The following is a 14,183-nucleotide window of genomic DNA, read 5'->3' as shown; positions in this document are numbered from 1 at the left end:
AGTGCATCCACAGTGACTGAAATTCAGGTTTTTTCTGTTTGTTTGTTTTTTTCCCATTGACCCGGCCTGTATTTGGGGCCGGCCTTTATTTGTTCGTGTAAACCACGCCCCCGGCCATTATAACAGACCCGGCTATTAAATAGATACCGGCTACTATTAGAGGAAATACGGTAATCATTTCCTAAGTCGGACCAAGTTAGTAAATAAGTTCTTGTTTGATTTAAATGCACAGTGTGGATTTTTTTCCCATACAGTCACTTTGCTAGTTAATGTCTTTCATTAAAATGCCACATGTTCTGAGTAACTACATGAATAACATAGCAGCCAAATTAAGTGGTATTCTGAACTGTTTTCTAATGCAACTGGATAATAACAATGGTAACTCAAATCTGTGTGTAGGTGCAGTACAACCTCCTCACCCCACCATCCACTGGGCCTAGTTCTCTTCAGGACGGTGGCAAACGCAGCAGTCTCCCTCTTTACTATGGATTCAAAGAGGTTGAGGAGAACTGGGCCAAACATTGTTCAGCAGGTAGGACCAAAACTCACCACAAACTAACTTTTGAGGATTTAAACCAATCTTAGTAATGTCACTGGTAAAATAAAAATAATTGCCACAACCAATATTTCCCAGCATTCATATCTTCTAACCTCCGCTTTTGTGTTCTTCCTTCTTATCCACAAATAGGATGTTTGATACTGTTTTCATTGGTAGTGGGTGAAACATTCATGTATCCAAATCTTTTTTTTCTTTAGATTCAAATGTTCAGCCCAAGTTCTACTGCGTTCTGTCCCCTGAGGTATCTGAAGATGATATCAGCAGACTAGACAGCAAGGTGAGACCTTTTCTCAAATCATTTTCATTTATACAGTTAGGTATGCTGGAGATGGTGCATGCATATAGAAATATAATTCATATATTCAATACTTGTATATCATTGATATTTTTATATGGGTTTTTTCCCCAATAGGTCTTTCCTAAGCTGTTCAACGGAACAGTTAAATATGATGAATTGTATGCAAGGCTCATTTCGCTCCTGGCAGCAGGTTCTCAGTTTGACACAGCAAGAAGACAGGAGAACAAGCCCATCACTCCAATGGTGAGAACACATCACACAAACAAAATATGAATTGTGCACCAGGGAAAGTAAGCCCAAGACATAATAAGATTGTATTAGTTTCTGTTACTTTTGAAAGTTTTGCTGATTACTTGGGTTATATCTCTTAATATTGTTTTACCATGTTGACCTGCATCTTCTGGCAGAAATGACTTGTTATGGCCTATCTGCATATAGTATGAGGTTGAGAAATCTCTGTCGAGCACCAACAGACTAAATTAATGGTACTAAAAAGTAATCAAGAGGTGAACAAATTAATCTTAATGTTATTGAGATAGATTCTTTACTAATTTACATAGAAGAATACGTTTTAATTGATACACGCTGAGCAGCAGCAGACAGTGACTTTGACAGCAACTGACTGCAATTTATTGAACAATGTATGTTTATCACCTGTGCACAGGAGGCCTGCTCCCTCCAGTACTACTTCCTGGTGCTGTGGAGGATTCTGGGTGTTTTACCTCCTTCAAAAGCCTACATGGAGCAGCTAAAGAATGGCTGCAGTGACCCCAGTGAGAGCGACATTCTGCACACACTCCGGTGGTCCTCACGTCTCCGGGTATCTACCTATGTGAACTGGATCAAGGTCAGTTGACAGCTGAATATACAACTGAATGCTTTTTCAGCATGAAGGGTGCCAAATATTACATATGACTTTGTTTCATCATTTTACAGCATTTTATTTTCAGCTAGGGCTCCCAAAATTAACGCATGCGTTTAATCTGGAAACAATAACATTTTTTTTACACGCTTGATTTATGATTTTAAATGTGTTCTATGTCCCGTATCCTGTCCTTAATCCTATTGTGTAATATCTTCAATAATTAATGTCCATTGATGTTTTGATGTATAAAATGCCTGTGTCTCATTGACAGGAACACTTGGTGAAGCAGGGAATGAAAGCCGACCAAGCAGCCTCACTAGTTGAGATGACCTCTGCTAAGTGCAGTACGGTTAAATATGACGTGGAGCTGGCAGAGGAGTACATCGCCAGACAGGTAACTATTGTAACGTCGTCACTGATGATGTGCATATTTATTGTTAGTCAACTTCTGTCTGTACTCCGTTTTCAGCCTTTCACAGCTTTACTTTGTTTTTTGTTGCAGATTTCCACCTTCTCCAGTGTAGACCCAAACGCCATTCTCCCACTACATCAGTTACCCTCTCTGCAAGCCATCTATACACTGGATGCAGTCATCTCTAAAGTGCAGGTTTCCTTAGATGAGCACCTATCCAAGGTTGCCATCGAGGCAGATGCCCATAAATCCACTGAGATTACAAAGAACCTGCTGCCAGCCACACTACAGCTCACTGATGTTTACACAGCCTTCACCAGGTGAGAAAGAAGAGCTGATGTGGCTCATCACACACTCACCAGTTTTATCTGGCAGGCCCAAAGATGACTTAATTTGTTTGATGAATTAAGAATACAGATTAAAAGTAGATGATTAAACAAAAAAGCAACATGGTTTCCCACATGGTTTCCCACATGGTTTCCCACATGGTCTTCCACATGTTACAGAGGACAAATGTAAACATATCAGCAAATTCAAACAGAATTTACAGTGGTGAAGTTGCATGGCCTTCATGGTCCGACAACATGTCATTCAGATCATACAGTACTGAGAAACAATCTTTTTGCATATGTGTGTGTAAAATTGAATCCGATGTGTAACCTGTAAACAGGTCTTACCTACTAATGAACATCCCAGAGGAAGGAGAGAACAAGCTGACAGATGCCAAGCTCCAAGGTTACGCTGCAGTTCTGTCTATTGGATCCACTCGCTGCAAGGCCAACGTGCTCGGTATGTGGAAGAATTACTCAGAAAGAAGCACGTTCTTTCCTATAATTTGTGCACATGCAATCTAACCTTTTAAAATGAAACTTTACAGGTCATAGCATCGTGCAGAACTTACCATCGGCTGTTCAAACCATTTGTGAGACTTGGAACAGCATCCACACCAATGAATTCCCCAACATTGGCTCATGGGTAAGTGACTGAAGTTGTTACTTATGGCTCAGTTTAATTTAATCGCTGAATGTAGTTTTGCTTTTACCACCTGAACCTTCTTAAACTCTTCGACTGACAACATGACCATAAAATGCGACATCCTACCTTTGTTCTCTTGGCTCTGTCTAATAAATGTTCAGAGCAGTTTACTGTGGTTATTTTATTCATTTGAGTGTAGCATGTAATTTTTGGAAACATTTCTTGAAATTTCTGTTTTAATGCAGACTCCTAATTGAATTTGTTGTAGGATATTAATTGTATCAGACAATACGATAAAGAGTTAAATAAAGACCCTGCCAACCACGGCAAAAAATAATTTTATCAGCAATAATGAGACTAATAATCTGGTTTGTTTTCTCTCTCAGCGAAATGCCTTTGCCAATGATACCATTCCATCAGAGAGCTACATCAGTGCCATCCAAGCGGCTCACCTGGGCACACTGAGTTGTCAGTCCTTGCCTCTGGTCTCTTCCCTCAAACACATCTTACTCTCGCTGGTTCGCCTCACAGGGGACCTCATTGTGTAAGAGCTCCTGAAATCTGAATCATTTCACACATAAGCAGTGGTATGTCATCAATGGAGTCTACGTGCCTGTGCTGTAGCTGCCTGTTGAAATTACTGTATGTTTGCCCCCCTCAGCACTGAGGAGCTGAATCCCTCTCAGGTTGTGCGCACTCTGCTGCCCCTCCTCCTGGAGAGCAGCACAGAAAGCGTGGCTGAGATCAGCAGCACCTCACTGGAGCGCATCCTCGGACCATCAGAGTCAGACGCCTTCCTGGCACGCATCTATGAGCGTTTGGTGACTGGGTGTTACAACATCATTGCCAACCACTCAGACCCCAACAGGTTAGTCTTGTGTAAAACATTATTAACAGCATTAATGTTTTTTTCTACTTTTCTCTTTCTAAACCATTTAACCTGTCTGCTTTTTTTTGCATCTCGTTGATCTCACAAGCTTTTCTCTGATTTTCCAGTGGTTTGGATGAGTCTGTCTTGGAGGAATGCCTCCAGTACCTTGAAAAACAGCTTGAGAGCAGTCAAGTCCGTAAGGCCATGGAGGAGTTCTTCTCTTTCAGGTATGTGCTTAAGTGATAAACCAGTCCACATTGTTACACATGTGTACATCATGTGTAGTGCACCTGATTCATACGGCTTTTTATTCCAGTGGTGAGCTTGTCCAGATTATGATGGCAACAGCCAATGAAAACCTGTCAGCGAAGTTCTGCAACAGAGTGCTGAAGTTCTTCACCAAGCTCTTCCAGCTCAGTAAGTCTCCATGTTGTGAGAGTTAATTTCAATAACACACACTTAGTGTAAAGGTAGAGTCTGGAGGTTTGTTTGTTACAGTTTGTAAACAAAACATTCAACGAAAAGGAAATACAGTCCGAGTAAAACGCTGGAGTGGCAGGCCGATACCCGACCGTCACCGGCAACGGGAGCCTCCAGTGTTATGCTGTAACAAGTATGAGGACCGTTGTGGTGAGATGTGAAGTGGGTACTAGCGGCGGATGCTAGTCGCCATCGCTAGCAGAAGTAACGTCGAGCTAGCGGGTGTTCGTGATGGCGAATAGCATCCGCTGCTAGCACCCGCTAGCATCCGGGACAGCTAGTGGGGCTAGCAGCCCTCCTACTGTGCTGTGCGGAGCTTCACCTGAGCTCTGTCATTGGCTGGAGAGAAAACACAGACTCTCCCCCCAGAAGCGTCCCCGTGCACAACAAAACAAAGCAAAAGACCAAAATACAGGCAGGGGGAGGGGACTCTGCAGACACAGTCACCACCACACAGGACTAGATGCCCATAGGTGATGATCAAGACGGATTTCATTTGTATAAGTTTAGCGTTTATTTTTGACCAAAAACCTCCAGACTCTACCTTTAAAGTGTCAAAAATCAAAAATCAAAAAAGCTGCAACATGCCAATGCATCAGATGTCTCTGTTATCTTAAACGTCATGGTCCTGCTTTTATCCCCAGCGGAGAAGAGTCCAAACCCCAGCCTGCTGTGCCTGTGTGGCTCTTTGGCCCAGCTGGCCTGTGTGGAGCCATCTCGACTGCAGTCCTGGCTGACACGCATGACGGCCACACCACCGAAGGATTCGGAACAGCTGGAAATAGTGCAGGAAAACCGGCAGCTTCTGCAGCTGCTCACCACTCATATTGTGCGCGACAACAGCCAGGTGGGAGAAGGAGTGTGCACCGTCCTCCTCAGCACACTCATTCCCATGGCAACAGACATGCTGTCCAATGGGGATGGAACGGGCTTTCCTGAGCTCATGGTCATCATGGCCACACTCGCCAGTGCTGGACAAGGGGCCGGCCACCTGCAGCTGCACAGGGCAGCTATTGACTGGCTGACCAGATGGTAAGAAACAAGTTTCACTGATATGCTGTTCCTGATTTATGCTTTTTTGGCATCAGTACTAGGTATAAAGTAAAAGACCAGACATATAAATGGTTAGTTGTTCACAAGTTACTTTTTTTTTTAAGTTACTCAAATTCTTCTTTGCAGCAAAAAGTATTTAACACAGAAGAATGTTGTGGAAAAAGTGAGCACGAACGTATCCCAAGGAAAGGTATGTTAATCAGTGAATTGCCACAAATTATAAATGCTAAATTTGTCAAATTAGCATTGAATCAAAGGTTATGTCAATTTTCTGCACTTGTTCCTTGGTTTTAGCATGCAAGCATGCTGGAGTGTTCGTGCCACATCATCTCCTATTTGGCTGATGTAATGAACGCCTTGCGGCAAAGCAGTGGACAAGGTACCTCAGCACTGCTGATGGAGGGAGAAGAGAAGGCCATGGAGGTGGACTCGGACTGGGTGGAGGAACTTGCAGTAGAAGAGGATGATTCCCAGGCAGAGGACTCTGTGAGATCTCACCCCTTTATGTCTATCCTCTCTTTGATACAAAATCTCAGAAAACAGTTTGTCTGGAGCTCGCAGCCACAAACACCACCACCGCCAGTCTTAGTTTGGGGATGTTGTGGGTCAATCTGCTACATGTGTTAACATTTTTATCTCCACTGTGGACCTGCAAGTAACAGTATTATATTAAAAGTCTGTACCACTAGTGATTCACTGAAACATAGTCAAGCTATGCATTTAATAGTAATAGTAAATAGTGTTGTTATTTTCTTTTCTTTTTTTTTGCTCCATTATTTGCTAAATGGAACAATCCATCTTAATACATTTGTCATTGTTTGACAGGATGAAGATTCCCTTTGCAACAAACTCTGCACCTTCACCATTACTCAGAAGGAATTCATGAACCAGCACTGGTAAAGAAAAGCTCAGTGTTCCCTGTGCTTTCAGTTTAATCGTGGTCAATTTAATGGAAGCATTGATCTTTTGGTACAGTATGGAAATGCGGGTGACATCTTATCTTGACTGGCCTGATAAACTATACAGAGTCTTGCATTGTTCCTTTTTATTCTGCAGGTACCACTGTCATACCTGTAAGATGGTGGATGGGGTAGGTGTGTGCACAGTGTGCGCCAAGGTCTGTCACAAAGACCATGAGATCTCCTATGCCAAATATGGCTCTTTCTTCTGTGACTGCGGTGCCAAAGAGGATGGCAGCTGCCAGGTGAGACCGAATACCTCAGGTCATCATGGGAAGAGAACAACAGCGGTAACTTTGGCTTGCAAGTCATTCCCCCATTGACTTCCATCCAGTCATTTCATTTGGTCAGGGTTATAGCTAGCCCACACAAGTGGTCAGGAAACAAGAGAAATCATGTTAACAAATGTCTATTGTCAACATTTTGTGTACTGAAAAGGCCAGCTTTCCTAGTTAATCTTAAATGATGAATCTCTCAATGTGCATGTGACGATGTACAAACCATCAACTACATTTTACCTTCAGTTTGTTGTCAGTTTGATACGATGTGTGATAGAACTTTTGCATCTTTCTTTGTTTTTGTGATTCCAGTGCTTTATTCTTTGTTTTGATTATATTGGCTCTCAATGGTCCACGTTTTAAAATCTACTTTTTTCCAGTTTTGTAGTTATACACATTATGGTCTGAACTATCCTACAAAGGGAACAACAAAGTCTATGCTATGGGTATTCAGGAATTTTATTGTTCAGTTGATAATGCTCCAGTTCTATCAAAGGTCTTTTTCAATCAGTGACTTATTTTGCCTGTGGAGGCAGATGACATAAAGTGTGCCTCCATGCAACAGAACCTTTCTCAATACTATACACTCTATATTGTGGAGAAGCTAGCAAAGTGAACAAAAACAAGTTATTCTAATTGTAAAGCAGTAAAACAGTGATGATACTCCCATGTGAAAATCCTGTATTTGATAATACTGTTTATTATATTGATGTGAGTATGAACCCTGTTGCTGTTCTCACTGCTTTATTTCTGTGTTGTATCATCTACAGGCCTTGGTCAAGCGCAGCCCCAGCAGTGGCATGGGCTCCACTCTCAAAGAGTCGTCTGCGTTCCAGAGTGAACTGCGTATGCCTGAGAGCGCTATCCGCCATCAGAACGCCTCACCCTCTGACAAGGGCAAGGTCACAATCTGTGATGGCAAATCTGGAGATGAGGACAGACCTAAGAAGAGCAGCGTGTGCAAGAGCATTGAAGGCTGCCAGGAAGAGCTGCTTACACAAGTGGTGAGGGAAAATGCTTTTAAGATTTATTTTATATGCTCAGCACTGTAGATTGTGTGACTCAAACTTTTGGCTCTTTTTCAATGTCAGATGGGATCATCCACTGCAGCAGTCATACTGGAGATGCTCATGTTTCTCATGGAGGCTATCCAGACCAACTTCCAGCAGGCATCAGCAGTGGGAAGCAGCAGCCGTGCTCAACAAGCCCTCAATGAACTGCATACTCAGGACAAAAATGTGGAGATGACGGACCAGTTAATGGTATGATGAACTCTAGAGTTTGGATCGGGTTAGGAATATCACGTAATTCATTGATCATTTATTTAAACCTTATCAGAAACTAGATATTTTTTATCCTCTGTGGATTAGTTTTCTAAAATGTAGCACTTTTTCCTCAGGTGCCAACACTTGGCTCTCAGGAAGGAGCTTTTGAGAATGTGAGGATGAACTACAGTGGTGACCAGGGACAAACTATTCGCCAGCTCATCAGTGCACATGTCCTCCGCCGTGTTGCGATGTGTGTCTTGTCCTCACCACATGGCCGTCGCCAGCACCTTGCAGTCAGCCATGAAAAGGGAAAGGTAAGCTGCACAACCTAGTTACTTAGTTCATTTGTTTTTGATTCTTTTTAAATGAGGTTGAGAGGATTTTAAATGGTTTTAAGATTTTTCCCTAAACTTGCGTTAAAAAAACAAGCAATGGTTGCAACGAATATCTACTTGTACGCTTTTCAGGAACTATGCAAATCTGGTCACTTTTCCGCTGTTTTACTAACCCTCCGCCTGGCCATGTACATTTGTTTAAAACAAAGCCGGTGAAAAATCAATGCAAGGAGCGGTGGATAACGTTACGATGTTATGACGTGTTTGTGTAGTCTTAACTGTGATAGACAAAAGATTGCGGGTTACGGAGCACATTTGTGACGCAGGGCCAAGTACTACACTGATGTTGCAAGGTTGGTTTTCAGCCATGAGACACCAGGTGGAAGGCAGAGAGCCTCCATTCTCACTTGTAACAAGTCACAAGTCATGTAGTTAACTGTCACAATTACTCCGGAGCTTTTAATTAGGGTAAAAATGTAGCATAGCCACGGGAAAAAACCTGCCTAGTTTCTCTTGAACTTATTTCTAAGGTTCATAGCCAATTTGTGGTGCCTTCCCATTTATAACAATCATAACATTTTTTTTTTTTACACTACACAGATAACAGTTCTCCAGCTGTCCACTCTCCTGAAGCAAGCCGACTCGAGCAAGAGGAAGCTAACTCTGACCCGTCTGGCTTCTGCTCCAGTCCCTTTCACCGTCCTCAGTCTCACAGGAAACCCTTGTAATGAAGATTACCTCGCTGTGTGCGGCCTCAAGGTCAGACAATCACCCTCTTTTCAGTTTTTTATCATCTTTTTTGGCACACAGAATTACATTTTTTTTTTTTTTTAATGGAGGAATTCAGTCGAGAAATAGAAACTACAACTAATTTGTCATAATTAGAAATCACTGGAGAATCCAATTGAAGATAGACATACAAGCTATATAAGAATATTTAACAGTATACTTTTGAGATTTTGAATTGACATAGTACATAACTTGGGTGCTTTTCCTTTCCAGGACTGCCATGTGTTAACTTTCAGCAGCACAGGATCTGTGTCAGACCATCTGGTGTTGCATCCACAGCTGGCTACAGGCAACTTCATCATCAAAGCTATCTGGTTACCAGGCTCGCAGACTGAGCTTGCGATCATCACAGCTGACTTTGTCAAGGTAGTATATGTGTTCACAGAAGATGCCAATTTGATGTACTTTTGAGTCAAGATTATTGACCTGCTGTTGGTTTCTTACAGTAGGTGTAATCTTTAGCATATCGTAACACTTGCATCCATCTTTATCATATGTCTCCCTCACTTAACAGATATATGACTTATCAGTGGATGCCCTGAGCCCCATGTACTACTTCCTGCTGCCAAGTTCCAAGATCCGTGATGCTACATTCCTTTTCAACGAGGAGGGGAAGAACATTATCGTCATCATGTCTTCAGCAGGGTACATGTACACCCAGATCATGGACGAGTCTAGCAGTGCCCAACATGGCCCTTTCTATGTCACAAATGTTTTGGAGATAAACCACGAGGACTTGAAGGTACGTGGGATGTATACCTAGTTCATCAAATTATGCCTTCCAAATAGTGTGAGCCACATAAGCACAGACATGTCATTGTTTACTGCATTATTGCCACTCTACAGCACATTTCTGTCTGCATTTTCTGGATTTGTTGACTTCAATTTATCAAACTCTCAACACAGCACAACTCAAACCAGTATTTCTGGAAAGTTGTGAATGGCAGGAAGCAATGTTGAGGTAAATTCCCTTTGTGTGACTTCCAGGATAGCAATGGGCAGGTCGCTGGCGGCGGTGTGTCGGTCTATTACTCCCATGTGCTTCAGATGCTTTTCTTCAGCTACAGTCAAGGAAAGTCCTTCGCTGCCACAGTGAGCCGTTGCACCACTGACGTGCAGAGGCTCTTTCCCATCAACGTCAAAGGGTAACACTTCCTCTACAACACATATACGGTCTCTTCATTTCCTTGTCACTGCATGTTGAGCCCTCAAAGACACATTTCTGGTCAGACAAATAAAGTTTATATTCTATTATAGTGAATGAATGGGTTACTAGAGGAAGTCTGGCCTGTGTTTTTATGTCTGTCTTGTCCTCCTGCCCCCTTTAGCTCAAACGGTGGTAGCAGTAAGGTATCCCCTGCTCTGTGCCAGTGGTCTGAGGTCATGAACCACCCAGGGCTGGTGTGCTGTGTGCAGCAGACAACAGGCATCCCACTGGTCATCATGGTCAAACCTGACACCTTCCTCATCCAAGAGATTAAAACTCTGCCAGCCAAAGCTAAGGTGATGGACATTTACTATGTTGATGCATAACTGTCACTAGTAGGTTAAAACATGATCAATTACAGAAGTAATTGGGAAACATTTCCTAAGGATAACATTAGGTTACTGTTTCTTTTCCCCAGATTCAAGACATGGTAGCGATCCGACACACTGCCAGTAATGAGCAACAACGCACCACCATGATTCTTCTCTGTGAAGACGGGAGCCTGCGAATCTACATGGCTAATGTGGACAACACCTCCTACTGGCTCCAGCCCTCACTGCAGCCCAGCTGTGGCATCAGTATCATGAAGCCGGTCCGCAAACGCAAAGCGGCTGCCACCAGTGAGTGTGAAGTCAATACAACTATTTTTGATGCGAAATGGATCCTAATATAGATGATTTGTACAATCAAATCATCACATCCTAACAATGGTCACAAACTCGGCCCTATCATATTTTCTATTCCCTCCTCTTGTATTTTTTGAAAGTTCATACCGACCAAGGTGCAATCAAGTTTTCATTAACATTTCTGTAATAAAGTGGAATAAAAAAAAGAAAATGTTAACTTTTCGACCACATGTGCCAATTTTAATGCAATCATTCTACCATTCTACCATCAGCCACGCGATCATCCAGTCAGGTGACATTCCCAGTGGACTTCTTTGAACACAACCAGCAGCTGACAGAGGTGGAGTTTGGGGGCAATGACTTGCTGCAGGTTTACAATGGACAGCAGATCAAACACAGGCTGAACTCCACTGGGATGTATGTGGCCAACACAAAGGTAGAGACATTTTGCCAAACTTGTGCTTTTTTCTTATACATTCTTAAAATATGCCATTAATTAAATCATGTAAGGGTTCAAACAGAGGGACTCATGACTCTGGTTGTTTCCTTCCAGCCTGGGGGATTTACAGTGGAAGCCGTCAACAACAACAGTTCGATGGTTATGACAGGCATGCGGGTGCAGGTGGGCACTCAGGCCATCGAGAGGGCTCCTTCCTACGTGGAGGTCTTTGGCCGAACCATGCAGATAAACCTGACAAGAGCCCGCTGGTTTGACTTCCCTTTCACCAGAGAGGAGGCCCTGCAGGCCGACAAGAAGCTGTCCATCTTCAGTAAGAGCGAGAGTGTGCTGTGATGATGCTGCCTGGTTGCTTGTACTTAAGAGGATATGTCTTGCTTGTTTCACGTAGGGATGGGTATCAAAGCTTTGTGCATTCATGAAGTTCCATATTGTGTATGGCGATATAGCCTGAAAATAATCACAATAATATTTATAGACTGTCACCCAGCCCCAGATCAACTTACTGTGAAAGTAATGGCGCTTCAGGTGTCAGTGTTCATTCCCAATCAGCCTTTCAATATAGATACTTATCAGTAGGTGACGTCACGGTGCGTTCCACCTGGCCGCAGCCATGCTGGGTACCGAACACTGAGTTAACCTCTATTCAGCTCAGTGCAGCCACATCCTCTCTGACTAGAAGACTGCTGCCTGATGTAGTTTGGATATGGATATTTCTCATTTTGATGGCCTTGCCTTGAAAGCACACACATCCAGCACCTTTCTGCTGAGACGATCTTTGACAGCGCGGTGCGCCGCTCTCTCTCCCGTTAAAACTTAATCTAGCTCACCCAGCGGACCTCTCTCTCTCTCTCCTCGTCTCTCTCTCTCTCTCTCGCTCACTGTCTCTCTCCTGTTACTTATATGTGTTTAACCAAATACACGAAAAGCCAAATCAAATCAAAAATGCGTAGCCCACTTCTTTTTTCTTTTTTAACTCACAGACATTTTCATAAAGTAATAAAATATCTCGACATTTTGCCATCGTTAACATTGAGACAAAAGGCTGCAGGAATGGAAGAAGAATTCGGCAAATCATCTTATCACGCAAAAAGGCACAACAAACAGGTTTTGCACAATGGTTTGCACAAATAAGTCTTAATATGCGCAACACCTTCTCATCACAATCCACGCCATCTACACAGCTACGTTATCAGCTGTTATTAAAACCCAACTCATCAGGACGCGATGACCACCACTCACATTAAACAAACCGTTAACTATTAATCCACACTCAAACCGAGGCAGCAATAGTGTTGACTGTACTCAACAAGCTGTTATTACAAGGTTTACAACAGATATGACAGACAACCTGGGCCGTGTGTGTGTGTGTGTGCGCGCGTGTGCATGTATAAGAAAGGGAGGGAGGGAGGGAGGGAGAGAGAGAAAGTAGGTAAAAGCTGCTAGCTGTTAGCTACCGTAGCTCAGGCGTCGGTCTCCCGTCAGGTAAAAGCTGCCGTTTATTCCTCAGATGAAGCTCATGTTGAGGCTCTCCGGTACAGTTATCCATCACTGCAGTTGAATTAGCCGCTAAACTGCTGGACGCTAAAACCGAGGGGGCGTCTGTGTGTTTACAATTCACGAAAGCAACGTGAACGTACGTGCTGCTCACACTCAGTAGAGTGAGGCAGCCTCCCTTGGCGTACATGTCTCCCAAGCTGTTTAATGACGGTAAAAATGAAACAAAGTAAATATCCTGCATAGTTTCTCTTTTCTGTGCTGCGCTGATCAGAGCGGCGTCCCTAGCAACGGTGTATTTTACTTAGCAACGATCTGTTAAACAGGAATAACAGACTGTTAAATGCAAAATCAAGATGTAAATAAATATCAGAAATATCAATAAATTATCGGAATACGACATTCAATAGAGCCATGTAATAAAAAAAGGTTTATCCACTATTTTTGTGAGATTTGATGTCACAGCCCATAGACTGCCTTTGGAAGTCGGTACCCAAGATGGCGCTGTGACCGGCTGCGAACGCTGTGTGACGTCACGTGATATCTATCAATAGATTCCTAACAGTTACAATATAGTCGGATGACAGATCCCTATAAGTAAAATTTCACGCAATACCTCGGCATTATAAACTAGTGTCTTACAGCTGTTCCTGCTCAGCTTCCTCCAAAACAGCAGAATCCAAATGTCTTAGTTTATTGGTCAAAAAAGAGCTTATGCTATTTGCATCATTGACATTGTAGATTCAAATCGACTTATTTTGCACTTAGCACTTCAACCTGGTCGCTTTGAATCAATTTAGCTGCAGACTGTTCGGAAACCATCCTCTGATTCAGATTCATGTTCCCATTCATTTTTAAGTTGGCGCATCTGTCGACCCGGCTGGAGTCACCATGCTTGATTCAATCAAGATCTACGGTAAAACCAAGGAGCAGTTTGGCTGGCCTGAGGATCCTCCAGAGGACTTCTCTTCTGCTTCGGTGAACAATGTCTGCAGTCCCAACCTCAACCAGGGCAACGGCACCTCTGATGGAGACATAGCCACCCCCACTACCACGAGTGGCACCGTTTTGGAGAGGTATGGGCTTTCTATCTCTTGGGATCACAAGGACAACACAATTTTCTTTGGTATTGGAATTTACAGTTCCCAGTCCCGTGTAGAGAAGTAAACCACACCCATGGTTCCTTGACTTCATAATGGCCTATCTACACTGCAGATTTTGCCATAATGTTTATATGTCTGTGCTTTTAAAACC

At 43.0% G+C, this 14,183-nt stretch overlaps 1 protein-coding gene across 23 annotated transcripts in view; it reads left to right on the top strand.

The window, feature by feature from the left end:
• Positions 1-14,183, top strand: part of ubr4 (ubiquitin protein ligase E3 component n-recognin 4) — a 50,953-nt gene that overhangs the window by 16,336 nt on the left and 20,434 nt on the right. For 16 of the 23 annotated variants that reach the window (XM_085781482.1, XM_085781487.1, XM_085781475.1 and 13 more), the window contains 29 exons: positions 400-532; positions 757-836; positions 972-1,100; positions 1,522-1,704; positions 1,994-2,116; positions 2,225-2,454; positions 2,805-2,923; positions 3,012-3,109; positions 3,496-3,653; positions 3,771-3,977; positions 4,106-4,207; positions 4,297-4,397; positions 5,105-5,492; positions 5,640-5,703; positions 5,808-5,999; positions 6,339-6,409; positions 6,570-6,762; positions 7,521-7,754; positions 7,842-8,012; positions 8,150-8,332; positions 8,954-9,112; positions 9,356-9,508; positions 9,657-9,884; positions 10,130-10,287; positions 10,471-10,645; positions 10,768-10,969; positions 11,248-11,411; positions 11,529-11,745; positions 13,789-14,005. In XM_085781482.1, the coding sequence (XP_085637608.1) occupies positions 400-532; positions 757-836; positions 972-1,100; positions 1,522-1,704; positions 1,994-2,116; positions 2,225-2,454; positions 2,805-2,923; positions 3,012-3,109; positions 3,496-3,653; positions 3,771-3,977; positions 4,106-4,207; positions 4,297-4,397; positions 5,105-5,492; positions 5,640-5,703; positions 5,808-5,999; positions 6,339-6,409; positions 6,570-6,762; positions 7,521-7,754; positions 7,842-8,012; positions 8,150-8,332; positions 8,954-9,112; positions 9,356-9,508; positions 9,657-9,884; positions 10,130-10,287; positions 10,471-10,645; positions 10,768-10,969; positions 11,248-11,411; positions 11,529-11,745; positions 13,789-14,005 (4,832 nt within the window). The remainder of the gene's footprint in view (positions 1-399; positions 533-756; positions 837-971; positions 1,101-1,521; positions 1,705-1,993; positions 2,117-2,224; positions 2,455-2,804; positions 2,924-3,011; positions 3,110-3,495; positions 3,654-3,770; positions 3,978-4,105; positions 4,208-4,296; positions 4,398-5,104; positions 5,493-5,639; positions 5,704-5,807; positions 6,000-6,338; positions 6,410-6,569; positions 6,763-7,520; positions 7,755-7,841; positions 8,013-8,149; positions 8,333-8,953; positions 9,113-9,355; positions 9,509-9,656; positions 9,885-10,129; positions 10,288-10,470; positions 10,646-10,767; positions 10,970-11,247; positions 11,412-11,528; positions 11,746-13,788; positions 14,006-14,183) is intronic. The other 7 variants (XM_085781496.1, XM_085781495.1, XM_085781494.1 and 4 more) reach the window with 1 other exon arrangement.

This window comes from Trachurus japonicus, chromosome 7 (genome assembly GCF_045865225.1).
Source record: "Trachurus japonicus isolate A0001 chromosome 7, Traja_1.0".
In the NCBI taxonomy this organism is placed as follows: domain Eukaryota; kingdom Metazoa; phylum Chordata; class Actinopteri; order Carangiformes; family Carangidae; genus Trachurus; species Trachurus japonicus.
This window is presented reverse-complemented; position numbering and strand designations above follow the sequence as displayed.